This window comes from Limulus polyphemus, unplaced genomic scaffold (genome assembly GCF_000517525.1).
Source record: "Limulus polyphemus unplaced genomic scaffold, Limulus_polyphemus-2.1.2 Scaffold877, whole genome shotgun sequence".
Lineage (NCBI taxonomy): Eukaryota > Metazoa > Arthropoda > Merostomata > Xiphosura > Limulidae > Limulus > Limulus polyphemus.
This window is the reverse complement of record NW_013666487.1, coordinates 13,585-40,193: the sequence shown is the minus strand read 5'-3', so window position 1 is coordinate 40,193 and position 26,609 is coordinate 13,585. Positions and strand designations below refer to the sequence as shown.

The 26,609-nt window shown below is 30.2% G+C and overlaps 1 protein-coding gene across 7 annotated transcripts in view; it reads left to right on the top strand.

Moving 5' to 3' along the window:
* Positions 1-26,609, top strand: part of LOC106460998 (DEP domain-containing protein 1A-like) — a 49,766-nt gene that overhangs the window by 16,645 nt on the left and 6,512 nt on the right. For 4 of the 7 annotated variants that reach the window (XM_013920766.2, XM_022387797.1, XM_022387792.1 and 1 more), the window contains 9 exons: positions 2,600-2,713; positions 4,133-4,447; positions 4,935-5,065; positions 7,063-7,110; positions 8,806-8,952; positions 10,687-12,354; positions 15,582-15,748; positions 18,184-18,360; positions 26,154-26,327. In XM_013920766.2, the coding sequence (XP_013776220.1) occupies positions 2,600-2,713; positions 4,133-4,447; positions 4,935-5,065; positions 7,063-7,110; positions 8,806-8,952; positions 10,687-12,354; positions 15,582-15,748; positions 18,184-18,360; positions 26,154-26,327 (2,941 nt within the window). The remainder of the gene's footprint in view (positions 1-2,599; positions 2,714-4,132; positions 4,448-4,934; positions 5,066-7,062; positions 7,111-8,805; positions 8,953-10,686; positions 12,355-15,581; positions 15,749-18,183; positions 18,361-26,153; positions 26,328-26,609) is intronic. The other 3 variants (XM_022387796.1, XM_022387794.1, XM_022387795.1) reach the window with 3 other exon arrangements.

Genomic DNA, 26,609 nt, shown 5'->3' with positions numbered 1-26,609 from the left:
AACGTTGTAAGTATATTTTCACAAAATTTGGTAAGCTGTTAGTAAAAATGACAAGTATTTTGTCACAAAAACTCAGATTTTTTTTTTTAATTAAGTATTTTTACTAAAGAGTTGTCTGTGAATTTGTGGAGACAGAGTTTGTGACTGACTAGTCTGAGTGCAATGGGATTTTCATGTAAAAGTTAAAAATACCTTTATCCATCTTACAGTTTTCACATATCATCTACATAACCTCTAGACTTTCCTAAATGAATATCAAAGTTTTTTTGTTTGTTTTTTTTCAGTAAAACTATATTTTATCTTTATTTTCTATATCTTAAAACTATGTGGATTTAGTCCACTTGACCACCACAAAAAAAATGAAATAATTCTAAATTACCATTTTGTTTTTTGTAGAATAACTGCAGATTATAACAGAAAATTGTGATTCTTTATCATCAACAGTCTGAGGCTTGTAACAGTTTATATCTGTTTTTACTTAGTTTTATTATTTAACTGCTTTTTGAACTGTGTATGACCACTAAACCTGCACAACAAACTAAAAATCAACTGGTGAATGCATAGCTCATACTACAGTACTGAAGTGCATAAAACATGAGTCTGTTACATGTATACCTCATGGAGAAATATTTAATTTTTTTGTTTATGTTTTCTTACCTAATCTAATAAATTTCTAATTTGTATATTTTAGTCACTTTTATAACAATGAATAAAATGTGCATAAAAACAAATTTAGTACTTATTTGGGAGTCTTGTATTAATTGTTTCAAGGGTCGTTTTTTGTACTATACTGAATTTTTTGTTATTCAATATTAGTTTAGAACACAAAATAATAACATGCACAAAGCATACAATGCCTTGTAAGTATTATAATTAACTGTTTTCTAATTAAGCTATAAGTGTGTTAAAATAATTCCCTTAGCTGATTGAGCTGAATTAGGATAATTTTGAATCTGTAAGCTAAATAACTCAAAAGTTGGCATGAGAATGAGCTAGAATTTAACTTAAGTCAATAAACTAAAATCTTTCCTTCCTAACGGTCAGAAATAAAGATATAATAAACATTATATTAATATAATTATAGACACTTTCTGAAAGATAGTTTGTGATAGGAGAGCATAGCGGGTTGAACTGTCTCATTTATATTTAATAAAACAATTATTGGGGGGTGGAAAGATTATCTAATGTGCAGTTCAGAACAAACAAACACTGTGTGATACAGAAAAGTGAGGATTGGGAATTTATGTATTTTGTTTTCAAATTAAGGAATTATAACTTGTTTAATACTAGAATTTCATTTATTAAATACATTTTGATGCCAAGTTTATTGACATATATTGATAATAAAGCAGTTTAATTAAATTTTCAGTGTAGATCTTTAAAAAGATCATGACGTCACGCTTTTATCTACCCATATCCTGACGGTTAAGTAATTTCGTATACTGTTTGCATGTACTACCAAGTTGTTGGCTACATACATTCAAAGCAAGATACTACTGCTATAGTTTTTATTAAAATAAATATTTCATCATACTCTTTCATTTATTTTAAAATCAACATTAAATTTAAATATATCTATCTATGTTTTTTCCAAAACTACGTGAAATGTGGCGCCATCTATTGAATGGCATCAGAAACAAATATCCCTAAAAAAATTCACATTTTGGGTATTCAATATTCAGACAATTTGAAAAATAACTGTGGTGCGACAACCATAACTTTATAACAGAACACAATTTTAAATAAAAGTGCTCTCCCACACAACGAGAACACGACTTTCACTAGTACTACATGTGAGGGTTTGATTATATCTTTATTGAAGTAATTTTCAAATGTACTAAAAACTTGAGTTTTTAAAAAAACTTATTTTTTCAATAAAGGATAGTACTTTTAATATATAAAAAACATTACAGTTTATATCAGTAAAATTTATGAAAATTTTAAACTCTGAGCATTGAATCATTTTGATGCAATAAGTTGCATGTGACTGAAGAGCACAATTTGGATACTTTTTTTTTTTGAAAACATTCACTTTTTTTAACAGTTTTTGTGAATAGGTATGAACATTATGATTAATAATTACCAGTACAAACAGCTACATTTCTGCTAGTAATGTATAATTATTACATTTTATCAGTAATTTTCATTTATTGATAAGAAATAGGACTTCTTTAAACATATCTTCTACTGTAATAGATTGAAATGCTTCTTTTATCATTATAATATTTAGTTTCATTTACAAAATTCATGTTGAATATTTCATATATTTTGCCATTAACATACACATTAGATATGTACCTATATGACAGCCATTTTACTCTTTTTTTTTCACTGTAAACTCTAAGATAGTTAGTTACTTAAAGTAATATTCAAAGTCAATCTGTTATAATGCTTGTTATGCATCAAGAATTATAATTAATAAAGACTTAGTTTAGAAATAGTTTTTAATGGGTTTGACAGTCAATAATGTTTTAATGAAAATTGTACAGTTTCAAGCTTAATAAAATGTTATTGCTGATTTCTGAGATTCCTACCCCCCCAATAAACTGTTTATGGTGCTGAAACCAATTTTTCTTTCTCTTTTCATTAATTCTGCAAGGCAACAGACAATTCAGCTGCTTCAGAAGTTTCTAAAAACTTGTGTTATTGAAGATGTCAGAGGTTCTAAAGTCAGTCAAAAAGATGATTTCCAAGATAATGGGAAACTATATCAGTGAGTGCTTGCTGTTATTTTTTTTTACCATACTGTCTTTTATGTGTACGTGTAAATATTGTTGTATGTTACCCAGTGTGAAATTCTGTAATATTTGTTATTTGTTGTACTCAAAAATATTTATGAATGTAGATATTTTTTTCGTTAATTTAACAGTTTATATAAAAATCATACACAGTTGAGAATTCTTTTATCTGTTGGTGGGTTTTTGACTAATATTGTTGAGGGTTGTTCATGAGATTCACAACAATACTGGGAGAAATTTGGGTTGCAGTTATTTTACCATTGCAAAACATTGTAACAAATAAATAAAATGCTCAAAGTTGAATTTTCAAAATAAGCACTACCATATTTCAGTCCTGCATAACAACATATTCTTTATAATTCAATATTTTGCATATAACCAACTCCATTTTCCACCAATTAGAATCTAGTTAGCATGTTTCCTGATCTTACAAAATACCATGTTTATGGTGTGAATTTTTTGCAAGAAATATTTATTGAAAATTTTATATTAGTTTAATTTCAAAATGGTATGAATTCAAAAATGGCAAAAGTTATTGAATAACATAATGAAGTAAACTGTGAGAATTTCATTCACAAACAAATCCAGATGAGACTTGTTTGAGAGAGAACTAGAAATTCTGTTTGTTGTTGGAGGTAAGTCAGAAGTAGTGAAATAAAGATTGAGGAAGTTCATTGAAAAATGTTGATTTGCTAGGAAAATCTTTTCAACAAACTTATAAACCACTTCACTTGTCATAAAGAGCTACTAAAAAATGCACAGAACTCTTGAATGGCTAACCAAATTTGGCTAATTGGCTACAAAAGGGAATCAAATGTGTTTAGTATATGAAAGAAAAATGACAAGAGAATGCCCCAAACTTTTTATGAGGAGCATGCTCTCTAGTATACTGTGCTCCTTTGATGCCCAGCATTGAATTCAAAATATTTCACACTCATTTGTCCATTTGCTCTGTCCTTATATCTGATTGTGAAATAACAAAAGGAAGAAATTGTAAAACAATTCATTGCCATTAATTTAAATAGATGTTAAATCTTAAGCTATACTATGCTGTTGATTAGGAAATAGTCACTAAACTTACATATTTAAAAAAAATAAAAAAAATTGTGGATAGTTTAATGCATTGCACAAAAACTTATGTTGGTTTTTATAATCTAGAATTTTTTTTTCCATCTTTATATAGCTCAAAAAATTATAAAGGTATAATGATATATGATATTTCATAAGAGCTTCAGTGTGATCAGTCAGTGAAAACAGTTTGATTTTCTTTTCTTGCTATATATTGGATCACCAGTTTAATAAAATAGAACTTTGAACTCATAAGTTTGAGATAATATAATAATAGGAATGTCTTATCCAACTATCTTTTGCCAGTAAGTTTTTTTTCTTTTCAGCTTTGTCTATCACTCACCTTCAAGAAAGCATTCTTACAGATTGTTTCATAGAACTCCTCTGTCTACAAGAAACTGCAATGAACAACATGAAAAAGAAACATTCAAAATGGCAACATATATTCCAAACTTTTGGCATTCACCTCAAAGAGAAAATTATGAAAACTTCAGTATTGTCTCAAATATGGCAAAGAAACAGAAATCAGCAAGCTGTGAACAGGAAAAGGACAAGAACCAGTTGCCAGAATGCTGTTTTGTTGCTAGGTCATTATCAATGCAAGAAATTGAAAGAGTGTGGGCAACATTAACTCTAGAAAGGTAATAACTTCTTAATATTCAAATTTCTGATGAACATCCAGTTTTTGAAAACTGAAGTCAATAGCTGTATATTAGCCCTCCATAAATAATACTGTGGTAAAAAAAGCTGAAGCTAAACCTTAATGGTAATTTAAAGTGTATTTATTTGTTTAATTAACCAAATAATAAGAACATAATCAAGCTTGTTGTGTTAGACTGTAAACCACATTTAGCTCTTCTCCTACTAATATATTTATAATTATGAAGAAATTCTTAGTCACGCTACTAAAACTTTTAAATGCACATGGATTTCTCATCTACCAACTTGGCGGTTTTTCAAGTGACTGACAGCCATTAGTAACCCAGGGCCTTTCACAATTTCATACTACCAGCTCTTTTGGTCAAATTTTTACTTTTATTAGGGCTATTTTGTTGCATATAGCATATTTTGCTGTGGTAGTTAAGTTTAATTGTTGTATCCTCATTCATTTTATGAAAATGTTTTCAGGTTGCAGGATTTAATACCAGAACATGATTTAGATGATTTTCTAAATGTTCAAGAAATTAGTGGAAGAGTTATCATGCATAACATGTGTCGAATAAGTCGTAATGGAGTTGTTGTCTTAACAGATAAAACAGGTGAGGTTCACTTTTCAGTATTACATTATTTATTCAATATATCTTGTGTTTGGTATATTTTTCTGTGAATAAGTTATTATATTAATAGTAAATTACCTGAGTACAGTGTTTAAATGGTCAGTGGTGACATGAAAATGTATTGTGGTAGTGGCTAAAGCTTACTTTTCTTCATTAGGATCACAAATAAATATTTTTACAACCACACATTGCTGAATATTACAAGCAAAACAAAATAAATAACATTTGGATTTAAAAAAAAATCATCACTCATATGGTATAGGTCTGGTGTTTAGGGTGCTGGATTTGCAACCTGAGGGTTTGAATCCCTGTCACCGGCCATGTGGGTGTTATAATATTATGATTAGTCCCATTATTCTTTATTAAAATAGTAACCCAAAAGTTGGTGTTGGGTAGTATTGACTAGCTGCCTTCCTTTTATTGGACACTGCTAAATGAGGGATGGCTAATGCAGATAGTCCTTGTATGTCACTTTGCAAAAAATTCCAGACAAACCAAACATATAGTGAAGTTCAATCTATAGATTGGTAGTTTGTGTGATATTACATTACAATAAGACTGATAACAGAACTAGTAATGAACTGTTTGTACAAGAAGTTTGATCTCTAACTAATTTCTCTTTCATTTGCCATAGAGATTTTAGTTTTGACATTGTCAGTAAATGTTTCATTATCATTCATTTCTTTCTCTCTCTCTCTCTCTCAATTGTAGATACCTCCAGATAGGATTTTGAGGTACTTGAAATTAACTTCTGGTCAAAACAAACTAGTTTTATAGAACTAAAAGTCACTGCAGTAAAGAGTATAGCTAATTAAATGTACTGTTGTTACATTCTTACTTATGAAGACTATACTACAGTGTTTCATTAGTTGGATACCCTCACTGTCAGTGATATTTTTAGCCACAATTAATATCTTATGTATTACTTAATGACGTTTTTTCACAGGTATTTCTTTGATTTGTCTTATTAAGTCATTTGATCTATAACTTGGCCTGTCATAGATCCTCATCCAATACCACAAAAATTGTAGCACTTATAATTGTTTCTGTGAAAGTGACTTGAAACAAAGTTCTCACTTATAGCTAGCACCAGAGCACTGAAAACTCTGGATGCCTCTCGTAGACTACATTATCTGTTCTCTAGTAACAGTGAAACTATTCAAGTTGCTACTATTTTTCTCCATTATACAGTTATAAGTTTTAAAAATATTTCATAAAGAAATTAACTTTCTTGTGAGTGATATTGAAGTATTTTTCATTCATTGTGGTTAAATGTACATGTTCATTACTGTGTGAAAGATGTATAAATTTTGGACTTGATCTTTTCCTTTTTTGTGTACAGAGATATAATTTAAAAGCTTTATTCTTCACAGAATAAATATGACTGTCCTGCTTCAATTATTTTTGCATTGTTAGTATTTAAGCTGTTACTGGTTTCAAAAAACAATTGATAGTGTTTTTTAAAAGGAGAACACTGGCACCACCTAGTGGTAAATATATTTTTGTCGAAGTGTTTTAACAGATGTGTGTAGTAAAATATATTAACTTTCAAATAAAAGTTATGGTGAATGCTTCTAAAGGAATATGTGCTCTACTGGTTTCATACAAGATAGAGTGCATTCCTTCTGATAATTACAAAAAAACAACTTAGAACTTTCATTTACAGCACTAAATAATAAAAAGGTTTTTGTGTTAAACAATTTGATTTTTTAATTTCTTTTCTAAATGTTGAGAAATAATGGCTGAAGTTGATAAAATATTAACCTTTAGAGTTATATCTGTAAATTCCTTCACTGGTTGTATCATTTTTAGAAAGAAACGGAAGGAATTTATCTGTTGCAACAAAATCCAAAGATATAGATGTTCAATAATAACAGAATAACAATTATGAATTTCACAACTATAGTTAAGATCATAAAATATGTTACTTAATTTTGATGATTAATCAAAATGTTGAAATGAGTTTTGTTTTTGCCCAGATGACCTGCCTTACTGGGTAATGTCAGCAATGAAGTGTTTAGCAAATTGTAAGTAGCTACTTTAATACTTCAGATGGTTTATAAATGCAGTATATATAATATAAACATGATTAAGTAAAAGGAATCCACATGCTGGTTAGTGAAAATTAGTATTATATTTGGGGCTGGGCATGGTCAAATGATTAGTCTGCCTGAAGGTCCTTGGTTTGAATCCCCTTTGTTGCAAAATCATAGCCTGCACTTTGGGACCATGGATGTGTTACAAGAGTGATGGATGGATCTCACTATTTAATTTAGAGGAGCCCACCCAAGAATTAGTGTTGGGTACTGTTATCCATCTTCCTTTATGCTAGTTTATCAGTTGAAAATTAGATATTTCTAGCACAGGTAGTCTTTTAATAGCTTTTTGCAAACATCTGAAAGAAACAAATATGCAATTCTTCCTGGAATAAATTATTATTATCACTCCTTATAAAAATGTAATAGTTTTAAACTGAAACTAAATGGGTATTTTACTGGCATTGAATCTTGTATGAACTGTATCTCTTTTAGTCTAAGAAGCTGAAAACAGTCTTATTTCTGTGCTGAGGTCCTCACCCCCAAAAAGAGAGTAAATATTGTCCATCTTAAAACTTTCAAACAACATGCTTTGCCCATACTAGATCCTAGGCAGGAATGCTTTTTTTTAATCAGATATTTGAAAGATAAACATATTTTAATACACAATATAATCCTGAGTTAAAAGGTTTTGTGTTAAAAAAATGGAATCTTTTGGAAAGACTGTACATTTTGGCAAAATAAATGAGATCACAGTGTACAATTTACAGGTACAAAAAATGCACTCTTGAGTAGTTGCTTTGCATAGAGGAAATCCATAAAAGTGTCGATTGCTTGATTCAGAAGTTGGTATTTATATAGAGAGCACATAAGCTTATGATTAGAGCACTTAATAATCTACAGAAGGTATAATTATCTCAGATATTAGATAATTTTATATTTAAAAATCCGAACCAGAGAAGCAATCACTGTTTATTATTTCATTTCAAAAACTTTGGCGAAAGGAAAATTACCTTACATGGCTTAATCAAAAAGTGTAACTGCAGTGTGTATATTTTGTTACTTATTTATTACTAGCTGACTTACTCATTCAATGCACGGGAAAGACATAAGGGTCTCGGAGGGTACACACTACTTTCATGACAATTAGTCAGGCAATTTTTCATTATAAGCAGAGATACCACACGTGTTCGCATTGTACACATACAAACTTTTGTAAAATAATAGTTTAGATTATTGTTCCTATTTGATACGATACACTTTGTCAAAGCAATGAACATTAATAATTGTATATATTGTTAGAGTAAGAAACAAGTGTGCATTTATTGTTATGATTAAATATTCTTTAGTGAAATAGTAGGGTGTTCTCAAAAAACTTGAATCGCATTGAATATTGAGAAGTTGAGGTAGGGTGGGGATTTGTTAATTTTCTTTTTAACTTATGGCATCTAACCTTCAGGTAATGATCATTTAATTTTTGTTTTACAGTGTTTACTTTGCTTTGTTATTGTCCTGAGTTAAAAACTATTACCAGAAAGCTTTCTTCTTTGGCTTTAATATTTATGCATTTACATATTTATAAGTTTTATAACACCAAAATGTTTAATCAAATTTGCTATTTAATAGATAATATAATGGATATCTTTTAAGATATTTTAAGAATTTGGTTTATTTTGTTCTTCCTAGGGCCACATGCATCTGGGAGCAGTAGTTGTCTTCCTAATTACCCTGGTTTTGAGCTGGATGTGTTTAGAGTCGTTAGAGATTACTTCAATAACTTAGGAGTGCCTCTTATTCCATTCACTTTATATGACATTTTTGTTGTGATCTTCAGTAAGTTAATAAATAAAGTGATAAAATGTGATTTAGTTTTTTTTGTTTGTTTCAATAAAGAATGTTTTATAACTTGAAGTGTATCCTAGTTTTTTTGTGAAGTATATTTGTCTTTTTTTTAAAATTTGTCATTTTATAGTCTATGTTTCCTCGTTTGTATGATGTTGAGATATTCTTGTATACTTGTAAATTTTGAAACTCCTTTGTGTAAGATCTTGTTTTGAAAGATATTCTAAACCTGGAACCATTGATTAATTTATACTCTTTAATTTTTTACTTAAGTGCTGGACTGTTTATTTTCAACATTCCACTGTGGTATTTTTTTAACTTTACAGTCATCCTTATCACAAGATAAAGAGGAAAATGATTATGCACCATAGTTTGTGATGTAGTTTTTTTGTTGTTTTTTTTTAGTTAACATTTCACTATTTATTGATTTTTAATCATGTTATATTCATCAGTAGGTGTAGCAGGTGTTAACATTTCTCAAATGATCTTGAATAATAAAATGAAGCATGGCTCATTCTATATACATTTTGATATCTTGATCTATCTTTTTATTATTCGTATTTTTAAATGCATCATTTTTTAATACCTTAAGAAAAGAACTATAACTGTCTTTACGATGTTGATATTTTTAGCACCATTTATCTTATGTAAAGAATTTTAAAAAAATTATTATTATAATAAGAGCTTTTCATACACTTTAAAACATTTTATTAGAACTTTAGTTACATACTTGTTAATGACATTTAAATATAGAGAATGCATTTTGTTACTGACCATATACATTTATTTCATGATTTTTTAGCAGTAAATTAATTCATAAAGTGTCAAAAGTGCTTAAGTTTTAAATAAGAAACAGGTGAACTAATATTTTGATACATAGTGGTGTTAAAAAATTGAATGAAACTGCTTCATCGATAGCCAGGCACGAATGAAAAAAAATAACATCATGAATAGCCAGTAAAATCTGTTATTATTAAATGACATTTTGGGTTACCTTGTTGCCATTCTTCAGACCTTAAAGCAGACTGTTGAAAGTTTCAAACAATAATTTACAACTCTTATTCTTGTACCTCCTTAAGCTTTCAACAGTCTGCTGTTAGACCTGAAGAACAGCATTCATCAAAAAGTCTACAAAAGAACAACAACAACTTTGAACTAAAATACCTTGAAAATTGAGTTTAGTGTAAGACAATTTGCTAAGTATACCACTGTTGTTATAAAAAATAATAATTACATATACATAAACTCCAAATTTACTGTTATCCAATTACTTACATCTAACATATTAGAAATTTAAAAAGAAGAAATAGCAGAACTGGTATACTTCAGAACATTACTTAATCCTATATCTTACGGGTCACTGCCATCATAAAAATTATTGCATTTAAACATATTTGAAATGTTTGACAGCTTATCCCACCCCCTCACCCAAAAAAACAACATGCTGTTTGAAAATAGCTTATACGATATATAATTTGTTCTGTGTCAGAAATTTGTATTTAAATTAATCTTTAAAAAAGAATATCACTATGGTTACTACATTTTTGTTCCAAGCAAATTCCTAATCTACATATAGCTCACAATGTTTCTCTTTCATTTTCCATTGTGACTGACATTGTTGTGTGATTTATAAGTTATTAGCCAGCTAAGTTATTTCATTTACTTCAATTATGTGTTATAGATGTTATGTGTGATATGCAATAATTTATTTTGTTTCTCTTTTAGAAGAGTCTGAATTTCTTCATGAACAGAAACAAGAGTCTGCCATAGTACCACTAGGAGGTGGAAACTTTCAGCCTGGTGGATTGTCCTCATTTAGCTCTATTGAAAACTTGTTGCATCACTTGACATTAAATCAGCTGGAATCCAATTATGGAAATGAACAGAAAACCTCTACTCCCATTACTCAAACAAATACTTTAAATATGGTAGGATACCAGAATGCAAGTCAAGTAGTCTACAAAAATGCAGATAATGCTAAACCTTGTGGAAATTTTGCAGGGAGTGGGCAGCCTGAAAATAACTTATCATCACAAGTATATTTTGAAACTGCTTTTAGCACAGCGACTCCAGTTACTCGAGTGGTTTCTCACAAGGCCTTAACTCAGCAATATGGCTCACAGTCAAGCATTCACACTATGGGAAGTCAGTCCACCAATCACCCAGATACTCAAAGTACAATTAGTGCTTGCAGTTACATACCAGAAAGTATAAGCAGTGGTCCCAAGAGAGAATGGTCTTCTCCTATATGGCAAACAAAACCATTTCTAACACATTCTGCTTTTGAACTAAATAAATTTGATAATGAGCAAATTGGGCCTTCCAGAGAGCCTATTCTGAGTGAATTACAAGGAACGTCAAGGTGTCACTCAGCTGATGATTTAGACCACTTTCCTCAAGAAGGTGAAAAGAAAAAAAGCTACGGCTTTGCTTGTGGACTGGTGACTTTACCCCGTCAGCCAAGTTTAAGAACTGGTGAAGCCTCCTATATCAGAGGATTTGGCAGCATGAGACATTTGAAGCGTGAATATGGGCAAAGGAAGAATCAAGAGTTAAATAAACGCGAGTTAAGCTATAGTAGAATGGATAAGCCCCTTTGTGGTTCAGTGGGATATCATTCTCCAAACCCAACTCCACCAAATGATGAAACAAATGATAATTTTTCTAATGCACATTCAAGTTGTTGCTCATATTGTACAGCTAGGTCATATACCTTAGAAGAAATCAGCTTGAAAAATTCTGACATCTGTCAACCTACACAAGAAGTATTAAGTTACTCTTCCTGGACTGATAAACATATTAATAACAGTGTAGATAGATTTACAACAGGAGGTAGTACTTTCTCATCAAGTTCATCCAAAAGTAATATTGATTCACAAATAATTCAAGACTCTGGCTATTTAAGAAGAAATAAAGATGGATGGATGCAAAGATGCAAGTTTGAATCTAGTAATGAGAAAGCATTTAATGAAGAGTTTAACTTGCCAGTAAATGATTCAGCATGCAGTGTCCCAAGTTCTTGTAATTCTAGAAATCTGAAGGAGGGAATAGAAAGACAGGATAAGAATAGAGAATTTGGCACTTTGGTTTTACAAAATAACAGGAACTCTAGTCTAGCAGACACAAACAAGAAATCCTATGAGATGATAATCCAGCCTCATTGGTGTCAGTCAAGCATTAGAAAAATTAATCCAATAGATGTTTCTGGTATCAATGTACAGAATTGTAAAAGGTTAAATGCTAAGGCTTCTGAAATGGAAAATCACGGTGTTTGCAGAAATAGTCAGGATCAAGAAATTGAACCATTTGGTAATAAGAAATGTTATCAATCTTTGCGTTTTCCTCATCGCCCTGATGCACCAGGTTCTTCTGTTACCTCCATTAATTTTTCTGGTAACTACCTTGGCTTTGGCTCTTTCTTTCCTCTTATGCTGATATTTCCTGTGTTTGTTGCTGATTGCTAACTGCTTTTCACTTTCTTAATTACAGTAATCAATTTTAATTCTCTGATTAACGTTTATTTACTTATTTAAAAGTTATGAAGACTAATCTAAAAATCAACTAGGTTTAAAACACAGATAAAAATAGTTTTAGAGTCATAGTTTTTGTACATCTGATCTTTCAGAGTTTTGTAATGGAGTCTTTTGTTTTGGAATTTTTGTAACAAATGCATTTTAAAAACTTTTGTGCTTATACTGCATAACAAGTACATGAAGGTATTTGAGCTAAAATTTAGACTAAGGGGTACATGTGCATATAATATAAACAAATAAATTTAACCTTTTTTTTGTCAATTCATTTACATCTTTTACCTATTTTGTTGTTGTTTTTTTTGTATCTTAATATATCTTGCAGTAGACTTGAATGCTGTAAAGTCTGTATTTTCAACTTGTCTTAGTTCAGTTCATTACTGCCAACAAATATGTTTAATTCAATATCATTTTATCTTCTAAGACACGTTTTTCTCCAAACCATCAGATTTCTCTAAGAAAATCATGTGGTTAAAAATAACATAATAGATCAGTTTCATCTTTAAAATGGTGTAAAAAATTTGATATAACTCGCACAAGATTGAGTAGCAGTAAGCTACTGAAACCATGGTTTAATGAGTATTTAAAAAACAAAAAAATCTCAGTCTGTATCTTATTTGAAGGTTACTGCTTAATTTCTCTAATTCCTATTAAAATTCATGTCTCCCAAATGCCATTCCAAAAGCCATATAAAAAAAATGCCAATTACCATATAAAAATCAATAATTTTTTGAAACATTATTTAAAATGTATTATAGTAAGTAGAGGCAAGCATAACCTATTAAAATTGATACTGCATTATAATCATAAGTAGTTTTGGTCTCACCTGGTTGTGAATGCTATATAGATTCATACTGACCAAAATTCAAGTGACCAAAGTAGTAAGTAGAGGCAAGCATAACCTATTAAAATTGATACTGCTTTATAATCATAAGTAGTTTTGGTCTCACCTGGTTGTGAATGCTATATAGATTCATACTGACCAAAATTCAAGTGACACATTTAATAAATACTTCTGAACATAGTTTTCACTTTCTCTTACTAGCAACTTCATGAAACTGAATGTTCAAAATAATTTAATGTAATAAATTTTCTTGTAATGGATGATCTAACAGTGAAATATTTGTCCTTTTTTTATGGAGAACTTTTACACTATGTTTTTCTTTGAAGCACTATTTAATTGGAATAAGTAACTCGTATCTTGAGTTAAGCATATTATGAATCAAATAATTATTTCTGTCAATTATAGATACTTTCAAGAATAATAAAGGTCACTTGTAGTTTAACGGAATTGTTTAAAAATCTTCCTAATATGATCAAGTTTAATAGTAATAATATCTTAAAATGTAACTAATTCTCAAGTTGTCATTGACAATGTACAGTACCAGTGGCAATATGACTTCAAAACCTAGTTTTGATGGTAAGGCAACTTATTGAAATATCAAGTTTTTACTAGAAACAGACTGCCAATAGATTGTGTAATGCATAACTCTATGGATGAGAAATTCTGATGTGCTAATTAGTAATTTTAATGGGTTTTTTTTCCATACACCTTGAACTTTACCAAAAATGAGGATTTCACATTTTTTTGCTATTTAATTCTTCGTGATTTCTTTAATCATCAGAGAAAAAAAATTAAACTTTTTTGTTTGGTTGAATGAAAGAGGTAAAAATGACCATACATTTATTTCATTAAATCATGCAGATTCTGCCATATTTATAGTGGTTGGTAATCAGTAAGTTTCCATACATTCCACAAGTTATCCCGGTTGAATTACGTTGCTCATTAGGAGCTACACCCTTCACATGCATGGCATTTTAATAGATTTATTTTGTTTTCTCAGAACTGAGTTTTTTATGTCCAAATACTAAGTATATGTCACTCTCTAAGCTTTAAAATAAATGGTGTCATAATCTATCAGCAGAACTAGCACTTAATATCAGAGAAATGAAATTATATTACTGACTTTTTAACAAAGGCTACTTAAAGGCTAAAAATGATAAACCAGTTAGACTTTGCTTAAATTACTGGTGATTTTGTATAGTTACTATTTTCTTCTATATTTTTTTTTGTGAATTTAAAATCATAAATATGCATTTCATATATTTTTATTTGTTTATATGTTAAAAGATCAGTATGAGATCATTCTTTTTTAATCAATTTTATGATTATTCTATGGCTTTTCAAAATGTTTGGAGTTGATATGTTGTTGATGTTAAAGATGATGCAAAATAATTTACTTTTACTGTGATATTATTGCATAGAGAAACAACATTATAGATTTGATACCTGTTGTATAAATGTTTCTATGTCAGACAAATATAAATTGGGTGTTTTGTTGATATGTATAAGCCATTCAAAATTCCTGTCAACTAGTATGTGAACATTTTAAATCAGTTAACTTAAAAAAAATACTAGAAAAGTATGTCTATCAGTATAGAGTAGCCCAAGAGTTAAGAGTTAGCAATGTGGGTACTGTTGACTAGCTTTATTCAACAAATTTGAAATTAAGGAATGACTTATGTAGTTTTACTTGTGTGAATATCCAAAACAAGGAATAAGTGCACTTAAAATAGCAGATTTTTCCAATTTTAGAAACCGTACTAGAGAGTTGTTCACTTATTAATACAATATTACCACAAAGTAAATTTTAAATAAAAAAACTATATAATTTAAAATACCAAAGTTTCTTAACACAAATATGTTTATGTGATTGTGGATAGTTTTGTGTAGGATATCACTTAGAACATTTTAAGTTGATGTTTTTACTTAATTGAAAAACTTGTGTCAATAGCTATGATGTGATTAGAATATGGTAGGTAGTTTTTATTATTTAGTTTTGGTAATTTTCTAACACAATTTCCCTGCTTTATATCTTATTCCTACAGTATATGAATATTTTGTATTGCCCTTTTAGTTGGGTTAAAAAGTGAAACTAACTTTGCCAAAATCCTTTTATTAATGGTTATAAAAGTCCAGGCTATTAGTTTCGACAAAAGTACTACAGCTTCAGTATGGTCTAAATTACTTTTTTAAATTTATTTAGAAATATTAAATATTCTTTTCAAAGATAATATGTTTCTTTTTAGTTGTGAGTCCTTCAGCAGTACAGGAGTTAACAAACACATACCAGTTGTTAACTCTACTCTTTCCATCGTCCAGCCGTAGACATCTGCATCTTTTACTTCGGATGATCAATAAAGTTGTTAGGAATGACAAGTTAAAACTCCATCCTGACTTATCAACAAGAAGTTTAGTAAGTTATGTTACACTTGATTTTTGCATTAGTTTCATGATTTGTTTGTTTCAGACAATCTTAATGCTGTGTGGATAGCATTTGTGCAGAAATACCATGTAAACATAGATTAAAATTAGTTGCCACTTTGCATACATCCACCATTTCATTGGACAAATTGTCTATTCACCAAATTCATTCAAACCTGGTGAGAAAAATGTCAAGTGGTGCTGGGGCAAGAGACAAAATACTTGAATTAGTAGGCTCAGTTAGTTAAACCAAGATCAATATCTGAGGCTATTTTGAAAGGCCCGGCATGGCCAGGAGGTTAGAGCACTCGACTTGCAATCTGTGGGTCGTGGGTTTGAATCCCCATCCCACCAAACATGCTTGCCCTTTTAACCGTAGGGGTGTTATAATGTGATAGTCAATCTCACTATTTATTGATAAAAGAGTAGCCCAAGAGTTGGCGGTGGGTGGTGATGACTAGCTGCCTTCCTTCTAGTCTTACACTGCTAAATTAGAGATGGCTAGTGCAGATAGCCCTTGTGTAGCTTTGTGCGAAATCCATAACAAACAAACAAACGCTACTTGGAAGTGGCTGATTGTGGTGCAGCTGACCAACTGAAGATATGTATCTGAACAACTTGGAATGCACAAATTCCTTAAAGTGCAATGGCAGATGTTCAATCAAAAGTAATAAACATAGAGGTAGGCTTTACATTACAGGTGCATCAATAATTTTGATAACTTGTATCACAGTACTTCTATCATGAAATGTCACAATACGGTGAGTAGGGTTGATTTTGATTGGAAAGTCTCAAAATAACTGAAGACTTTAGAGGTGTACTCATAATAAGAGTGAAAAAAAATTATATAATAAGAAAAACATAGAGCAGTTGAACACAACATCCTTTAGCAAGCAGAGAATTTGCTTGTTTGGTTTGACAAACTTAAGTAAAAGGCTGGTTCACCTCATCCCTGTGTAAACAAGAACAAGTTAAAAGTACCCAAGCAATTGCCTCTCAGTTTTGTTTGCCTGCAAGAAATCAAATCCATTTCAAATGATCACACTACTGGTAAAGCTTGAATATAACTAGAACATGTACTTCCAAAAACTTGTTAGTTGAAGGAGTGATGCTTCATTGTGTGAGAAAAATCCACAACATATTTTTTTAATCAAGAGTTTAGTATGTTGTTATAAGGTAAGTGAAAGTTTTCAAGCTGAACTAACCTGATTGAGTTTTGAACTCAGTTTATGAATGAGGATATATTTATCAATTGCCTTTGCTAAGATCTTAAAATAACTTACAATCTTCATAACTGAAGAAATACTGCAGATGACATCCAGGTTTAAATTGTGTTGCAGTTGTACATGTAGATATGCTCTATGAAGTAGGGTTATAGTTGTTTGTAACATATAAAAAATACTTTCCAGTATATGACAAGATTATATGAACTGAGCATTTAGGTATTTCATACACCAAAAACTTACTAGTTTGTTATTCAGTCAATCTGATAAATAGGAAATTAATTCAATTTTGCATACGAAATTTATAATGTAGCACAATTCTTTGTGCAAAAAATCATTAGTATTTGAGATTCTATATTCATCATGAACTAAAATCATCACTAGATTTTCTTTGAACACAATTGGTATATAACTTGTCAAATTAAAATAAAAGCCATTAAATGTTTTCTTAAGGTAAACAACAAATATACCATCACAATCACGTGTTAACCTACATACTTGAGTTTTAGGATTATACTGATGTTCAATAGTAAATTTAATACTTCTGTCTTTACTGTTGAAATAGTTCAAAAACTAAGGAACATAATATAGGTTTTTGAATATAGTAAAAGTATCAGCTGCATAACTCTGATAACTGTTTAAAAGACAAGACAAACATCCAACTCTAATTTTTCTGAAAACAAAAAGAAAGTTTAGCTAAGGTAGGGAACCAATCAGAAACCCTTAGCTGCACTATCAGTATGATCATAAAGATTACCACGGAACTGAAAGTGCAATTCTTTAGTTGCAAAATTCATTAACCTTGTAAATGCAAATTTTGAAATAGTATTTGCAATCATGTGAAAATTAAAACAAATCTATTTATATTGGTGAACTGTATCATATAGAATTATAGGCTTCTGTTATAGGTTAAAATACTTTACTCATTCCAATATACGTGAGGGCCCGACATGACTCGGTAGTCATGATCTCTGGGTTGTGCGATAAAAACCCATCATCAAACATGCTCACCCTTTCAGCCTATTTGTAAAGAGTAGTCCAAGAGATAGTGGTGGGTGGTGTTGACTAGCTCTAGGCTATCACTTCAAAATTAGGAATGGCTAATGCAGATAGCCCTCATATAGCTTTGTACAAAATTTTACAAACATAAACAACCAAAAATTGTAAACTAAGTATTAGCTAATTTCAATATTTTTCTTAATAGATGCTGAAAACATTTGTAAGGTCCATCCTGTGCTCAGAAAAAGAAGCAGATTATGATGAACTTCTTGCTCTTCATCTTGTAGCATTTCTAATGGATAACTGTGAGAATATCTTTCAACCATCATCAGATCTACGTGAAGCAGTTGAAAATCGTTTGACTGTTGTACGTCAAGGGCGGGTAGGGTTATTTTTGTAATAATGGTTTGTAAGAAAAGTCAGTGTAGAATTGTGGTTTTAGATACTTGTATTAACCCACTTTATGGGTAGGTTAAAGTGCACATTTCACAACCTTTTAGAGGGTTACTTTCAAAATTTAATCAGACTACTTTAATATCATTGTATATGAATAAACTTGGCATCAAGAAATAGTTAATGAATCGAATTTTAATATTATGTAAGTTTTAAGTTCTTAATTTTATAAGGAAATATTTTTTAAAAATCCTCAATCTTTTATACTATGAAAATTGTGACATTTGCTCTCTAGGTCTTCCCTCTTCTCTAATTTATTTACTAACGTTTTTGAGAAATATGGAATTTTATCTAAATTACTCATCTAATCTATATAAAACCCAGTGTGTGTCACGTCACGCTTGATTTCTCAAAATAGGAGGAGTCATAAAAGCTAAAATGCATTTATCCAAATAGAATAGTTCGATTATTGTCTGCCCATTACAATTTTAGTGATGGAGTGCGAGGGGGGCCGTGAGGAAGGAGTGCCATGAAACCTTATAAGTGTATTGAGTGTTGGTATAATAAGCCTAAAGTAAAGACGTAGTGTTAGTGTAGGATCATAAAATTTATTAGGAAAGTAAAAATATCGATTCAGTTTTAAGCTTAAATTGTTTCTGAATTAAGCTATTTTCTGTCATATCACCAACGTTTTTAATTAAAAAACAAACCTCTTTAATCAGCTACACTTTTCTTTTTATTTATTTCACTCAGTTATAAAATGTGAGGTTAGGGTATACTATGGGGTATGGGTGGTAGTACTTGCCCTGTCATTTTTGAAGGGCTATATGCTAGTTATAATAATAATATTACTATGGAAAAGCATTATTTTTATAGCCTTCAATCTTATTTGTTTACAAAGCCATAAACTAGAAAATCAGACCCACTTGCCACACCCACCTATCACATCTTCTCTTTCACAAATTGCCAATAGAACTCTCTGATGTTTTATGATATATTATTTGTAACCAGTAAGATTTTTTAACATATCAAGTGACATATTATGTTGTTTTCTGTACAGAGTATTGTCTGTTTTGCCTCCAGTTTGAAAATTTCTCTTGCAGTATTCATGTTAACAAGATTAGCTAAGTTTTTAGTCTCTTATCACGTAGTTAGAAAGCCAGGTAAGTTATGACAGTAATAGGATATTGTTTGCTTTGTATGTGTTACTATTCTGTGTTCTTAGGTGCACTTTGTAATTAAGTAAAAACTATTCAGTGTACTAGTACCATTAGTATAAAAAAAATAGTAGTTAACTTTCATCAACAGTTGACAGAAAAAACAAAAGGACACAAGTAAGTACCATATTTCTTGTTTTTCATATATATTCTTTATTTATTATTATAAAAGTAACCAAAATGTAAAAATTAGAAACTTATTAGGTTAGATAAAGTAAGATAATGAAATATAATAGTATTAAAAATTCTTCATGAGGTATTCTTGTGAGCAGCTCGAGTGTTACATAATTCAGTATGGTAACTTCAGCTATGCATTTGCCAAGTTATTTACAACATTTATAAGGGGATTATTAGTTAGACATTGGTCAAAGGGCAATAAAACAATAAAATGTAAAAATAAATAGATGTATATTGTTATGAGCTTTAAGCTATTTAAGATAAACAATTGTAGTTTTTCTTGTGTGCAAAAGACTTGTTTACTGATAGCTGGCCAGGTGGTTAGGGCGCTCAACCATGAATCTGCAGGTCGCGTGTTCGAATCCCCATCACACCAAACATGCTTGTCCTTTCAGCCTTGGGGCATTGTAATGTGACGGTCAATCCCACTATTCATTGGTAAAAGAGTAGCCCAAAAGTTGGCGGTGGGTGGTGATAACTAGCTGCCTTCCCTCTTGTCTTACACTGTTAAATTAGGAACGGCTAGTGCAGATAGCCCTTGTGTAGCTTTGCGCAAAATTCATAACAAACAAACAAATACTGATAGCTTGCCATATTTCATGAAGATACACAAAATATATTAACAATTATATTGTGGAAATTCTAGTCATTATAGTTACAAACTCAATCAAATTGACTGAGCCCATAGCAACAGGGTTGAAAAGATGACACTTTATATGACAATTATTTTCTTCTGATATAGCATTGTTGGAAATGTAAATACCTTTTTTTTTTACTTTTGGGATAACTGGAAGAAATATGAGCATATATATAAAATATATATCTGAAATAAACCTATGGAAGAAGACACACACACACACAGTAGTAAAAAAAATGTTTACAGAGTGAACAAAGTATATTTATATTTGGTACAACTCATTCATACTTTTTTTTAAACATAAATATTACATTGTTGCAAAACCTTTTGTATCTATGAATAATTTTATGTCCTGCATTTATAGATTATGATTTAAGTGAATTTTTGTTTGTTGCCATAAGCTGACATTTCTTAGATAAATCTTTACAAAAGCAAAATTTGTTGTTTACCTCTACATTTTAAGACTTCACACAGGACAATCACTACATAAAGATCTTCCTGTTGTAGAGATCTTGAAAATCTTCAGATCATGTCTCTGGTGTCAACTTTATACATTTCTTCCTAGGATTAACAGTAACTTCCTTCAAGGATTTTTTAGCCTATGGGCTATAAAGCACAATATATATATATTTATAGTGAAATGTTTTGTCTTGGAATAAAACTTGTTTTTTCAGCTGAAAGAGAAGCAACATAAATATGAGAAATAAACAGTTCTATTTTTAATCCATCATATATAGATGAAGTAAAAAGTGCATCATATAAGTTTCATTTTCATAATAATAATAATAAAAAAAACAGCAAAAGATTACAAGCAGGGAATCATCTTGCATTCTGTTTAATTAAAGTTGGTCTCTCTCTTTTTTTTTTACTTACCACATCACTCTTTGAATTTATTGTTCAATTCACTTACATTAATATATATTTGTAAATAAATAACAGTTATGCCCAGGACAATAATAATGTGACGTGTAATTTTTCAATGAACAAGAAATGTCACAAAATAGTTAGACCTGAACTAAGAATTATAGAAATATGATTGTTAAAAGAAGTTAAGTCCTCTAGTGCACATAGAGATAAGAACTGAAGTTTTTGTTTTTCAATGATTTTTTTTTATATAAATATTTGTTTTACATTTCATGCAACAGCTGAATATTACTTTCTCACTCTTGTGGTTGAAACCAACCTACCAGCTACAGATAATTAGCATCTCAGCATTTTTTAAAGAAAAACAATTTAATATGAGGTGGAAGTTTCCATAAGTATGTTTTCTTATGATTTCATATTTTGTTCCTCTGTTATTATTCAGCAGTGTTAAATGTTTGAAATGTTTATCACTGCCCTATTGCTGCTTAACATTATCTTTTAATGAGTATTGTGTATAAAAGAAACTTAATGTAGTCTATATTTGGTTTTCGTTTAGTCTAGTCTTTTGTTCTTAGGTTGAGGGGGGGGGTTCAAGTTTACTATAATCCTAATACTAGGGTATGTAAATGAAATCATTTCATAGTTGCAGCAGTTTGTATCTGTTTTGTGTTTTGGAAGTTTCATTCTTTGCATTTATCACCTATTTCAAAATCTTTAAAAGACAAGGAAGGGAATTGTGAATAATTACATTGAAAGGGAAGTTTGTTCAAGATATGTCAATAAAATTGATGATCTCTTCCCCCATTTTAAGAATTGATTTAAAGAAAATTCCAAACAGAAAAATTATTGCTGAGAATTACGAGCAGTGCATTGGCACCATACAAAGAGAAATACTCTCATTTTTGCTATTTCGTTCTTTCAACATGCTTCCTAAGGACACTTACAAACTCAGAACTGTGCACAAACTTTTAGAAAGTGTCAAGCTGATTATAAAGTTCTACCAAAAGATGTAATCTATTTCAGGTACTAAATCATATTCAAGGTGTTAAAAAAGGAAGAAAAAAATATTTATTCCATAGATGGTCACTGGATATCTTATTAAGTGCCCTGAAAATTAAATTAAAACCAAAGATAATTTGAAAGGTCTATAGTAGACCCACAGGTTAATATCCTTGTCTATAGACTTAATGATTACATTTTCTGGGTATTAGTGATGCAAGTGCTGGGTCTGTCACAACCAGTCTTACCTGCTATCCCAAAGCCCAAAGGTTATTATTTTTAATATAATGAGGTAGGACAGTAAAGATGCTTTGGGACAATTATTAATGTCAGCAGCTGAAGAACACCACTTATTGATAATATGTTCCAGTCACTGGGATTTGCTTTCATCTTGTCCATCTAACAACCTGCATGTTGTGCTCAAAATACATATGTCGAGACTCAAAGAAGGTGAATGGACTGAAGCTGTAGACATGGCATAAAGGTAGCTGCACTTATCCCCAACATGGACCTGGCAGTTATGCTGTATAACTTGGCTGAATATAGAATGTGGTGCAAGTTATGGAGCTGGAACATTCTAGGATTAATGAAAATCATCTAGCATCATTACACATGTAATGTAATAGAAAAGAGGAAAAGAGGCTTGGAAATGTCATTCTTCCAAACAGATAGCCTAGATTTGTGAAGGTTAACAGTTATCTAAAGTAGCTAAGCTAGTGTTAAAATTTTTATCTACTACAGGTACTTACAAATAAAAGGCATCCGGCAGCAAAAACAAAGATGGTAAAAACTGATTCACATTGGACCAAACAGCTAAACTAGTAACTGAGCAATATAATTTACACCTACTCCAAAATTAGAAGCTGAACACTGGAAATGATAAAAAGAAGGGGAATAATGTTTTTTAAGAACGAAAGAGCAAAATACAGCAGCTGCATTTGTGAAGCTACAAAGAATCAGAAAGATATTAGTAAAGATGCTGAGACATAATCTAATTTTATAGCCTCCAATCATCTTGATTTACAAAGATATGGATCACAATGTCAAACTCACATGTCATGCACTACTATCACATATCTCTTTCAAAACATTGTCAGTAATTTTCTTTGACATTTGCTAGTACATTATTTATAACCAATAGAAAGAGAAGATTTTAATTTACTGAATTATGTGGTATACTAGTTTGTTCTAACAACAACTTTTGAATTATTTGACATACAGATCCTAAGTAGCTATCACCAAGTTCACTTCAGCCACATAGGGGAAATATTTCAATGCACTTATAACTTGGTCAGAAAGTCACTTGAATTATACTAGTTATAGGAAATTTTGCTTATTATTATTTTGTGTTCCTAATTGAATATTTCAAATATAAAACTCAGTAAAGTACTAAAACTAACTTTTATTGAGTTTTTAAAATTTCAGAATTAGTAACCCTTAAGGTTCGATAAGAAAACAACTTGAAAAACGATTAAGTAACTAAGTAGTTTCTCAGTGAGGTATGTACAAGAGCTTAATGTGCTTTATGTAATTCATGACTTTATTTTACTGTAACGTGAGCTGTTTATTTGTGGGATGCTTATAGCTTTGTTATGCATGTTGAGTAGTTACGATGTTCAAGGAGCAATAAAACAATAAAATAAAAATATTTAAACTCTTACAAGATTGATCCTGTTTAGGATAAGTAATTGCTATATTTTGTTACAATCTGCAGTAATTCTAGAAAGAAAAAAAGGATAATTTAGATTTATTTTATTTTTTGTTGTGGTGGTTACAAGGTCAGGAAAACAAATTGAGTCTCTTTAATGTTAGGGTAGAGAAAATAACAGATAAAATATTAAGTTTTACTGGGAAAAAAAAGCATTTGGTTTTGGAGATTCTAGTGGTTGTGCAAATGAAATTTGAAATTGTAAGATGAAAAAAAAAGCATTTTTTTTATCTTAAAATGACAATCACCTTGCACTGAGACTATTCCGAGTCATACTACAACTCCATATGTTCACAGACAAATCTTTAGTAAGAATACCTTTTCAAAAATTAATTTTTTTGTGTACGAAAGATTTGTAACATTTACTAAAAATTTGCCAAATTTTGTAAAGATACACTTACTACATTAAAAGCTATAGTCTTTATAGTTTCATGGTTATGTGATGGTTGTAATTTGGAACTGCTACTTACAACAACCTTCTTCTTCTCTACAGTTAACTGTAACTTTTTCATAAGCAACTATTTCATGTATTAAATGTAAGTAAGTATGTATGAATTTTCTGTTATTTTATTTTTTTAAATATCAAAACAAATTTCAACTATTTCACAAGAGTTAAATGCTTGATTTATCTGGAAGTTTGTGTATCTAAGCCACAATCACCTGGATTGATAAAGTCTAATACACGCTACTGCTGATGGTCCATATACTTAAAAAAACATCATCAAAATTTACTTTTTAAACACCAAATTGGGTAGATGGCTAGACTCTCACCATTTGGCAACATGATTAGAAATACTGTGCCCTAAGTGGTTGTTCATTGGTGGTAACAGTAATAATAAAACAGAAATCAAGTAAACTGTACATTTTTTCTCCACACTACTCATAATTTGTCCATTATTAGTACAGATGTTTGTCCTATTGGCTTCTAGTGCTTCACCAATTTTTGAGTTATTTCTTACAGATAAAATATTTTCCTTTTCAAATTTTCACGGGTCTCATTTTAACTTATGTAGATTGACTCCAGTGCTTTAATTTCAGTTACTTCATTGAGTTGTGCTACGTGAAAGACGGGTATCTTGAAACATCCAATAACTTCTTTTACAGTTTTACTAATTGGTAACAGTGTGTGGGAGCTTGAAACAACTTTTTTTTATCTATTTCTTGTATTTTTTTATTGTAACACGTTTATTTTATTAAACTTGATTGTGATTCAAGACAGATGTTATTACTATCATATCTAAAGTCCAGTTGTACACATTCAAATGCACATGGTTTTGAAACTACAAAAATGTGGTCATGTAAACTACATTGTTTTGATAATTTGACAAATGTACAATTTCTAACTGGGAAAACATGCTTCATTTTAGCAGAATATAGAGCAACATATTTTGAGAGCAGTTCCCACATCATGAAAAAGTTTGATTTACATAATTTTGACATGATGGCAACAATATATTATTGGTCCAGGGATCAGTTAGGTTCCACAACCATGGAATTTAATTTTTTCTTCTTCTTTTTGGTTAACAAATAAGTTGTTTCCTTGATTAACTTCTCACCCAATCTTTCACTTGTCCAGACATTTTGGGCTTCTTTCTAACCCTTGAAATTAGGGGTATTTCTTTGAAGAAAACTATCCTGTAGCCTCACCAGATACATTAACTCATAGTGTTTGTGTAAGTATTTTACAAATGTTTTAGTTTCATCAATTATTTTTTGACACACATAATAGAATAGGAGTTTGATTGAGATTAAAGTATTTTGAGGTAATTTAACACAGAATGGATATCACATTTGAATTGGTTAATGTAAAAGCTTTAAGAATGTATTAAAACATTAATGGAAAACTCAACAGTATTTGGTATAAGGTCTTGAAGAACAAAATTCTGGACAGATTCTATTTTTTATGTAAGAGTTGAGTGCTAGAAGGTTTAAAAAGCAGGGCTTTTTGCTGTTTAAAACTTAGTCTGTTATGTAAAATTCTGTCATTCTGCATCTTAGCTGTGGGGTTATAATGCTTCTTTATTATAGTTTAAAACTAACTTGTAGTCAGTAATGCATAATTAAAAGCTAACAAGAGAGTTCAAGCTTTCAGGGGAAAGCTGCTTGCTTTGGTAAAGGTTGCATGCTGTGCTTTTCTTTGCAACTCCTGACATGTGCAATTGTCTGTGCCTTTGTTACAGATCAAATACACAGTTGAAGACCCATCTTCCCTTACTTATTGTGAACAGGTTTCAGTACAGCAGTTTGAAGAGCAAAAGGTTTCTGTTCTAAAGCAAGCTTTGACCAGCCTTTTGGAAAAAATTGTTAATGACAGTACTTTATCAGAGAAGGAAAAAAAGAAGAAACTTAAACAGGTTAGCAACTTATTTTAATAAGGAAACTGCAGCTATCTAAAGACAATTTTATTAAAAATCAGATAATTCTTTAATCAGTGCTGTTAATAAGTGAAATCTATAAGGCACAAAATGTTTCCAATAAATGTTTTTCATTAAGTTTAAAATTAATTATATATATATATATATATATATATATATATATATACTACTAAATTACTTATTTAGTTTTCTTAAGTTAGTTAGGTATTCTTCGTCCTCCTCTTCTCATGTACTAATTAAATTTAAGTTTAGTTTAAGTTA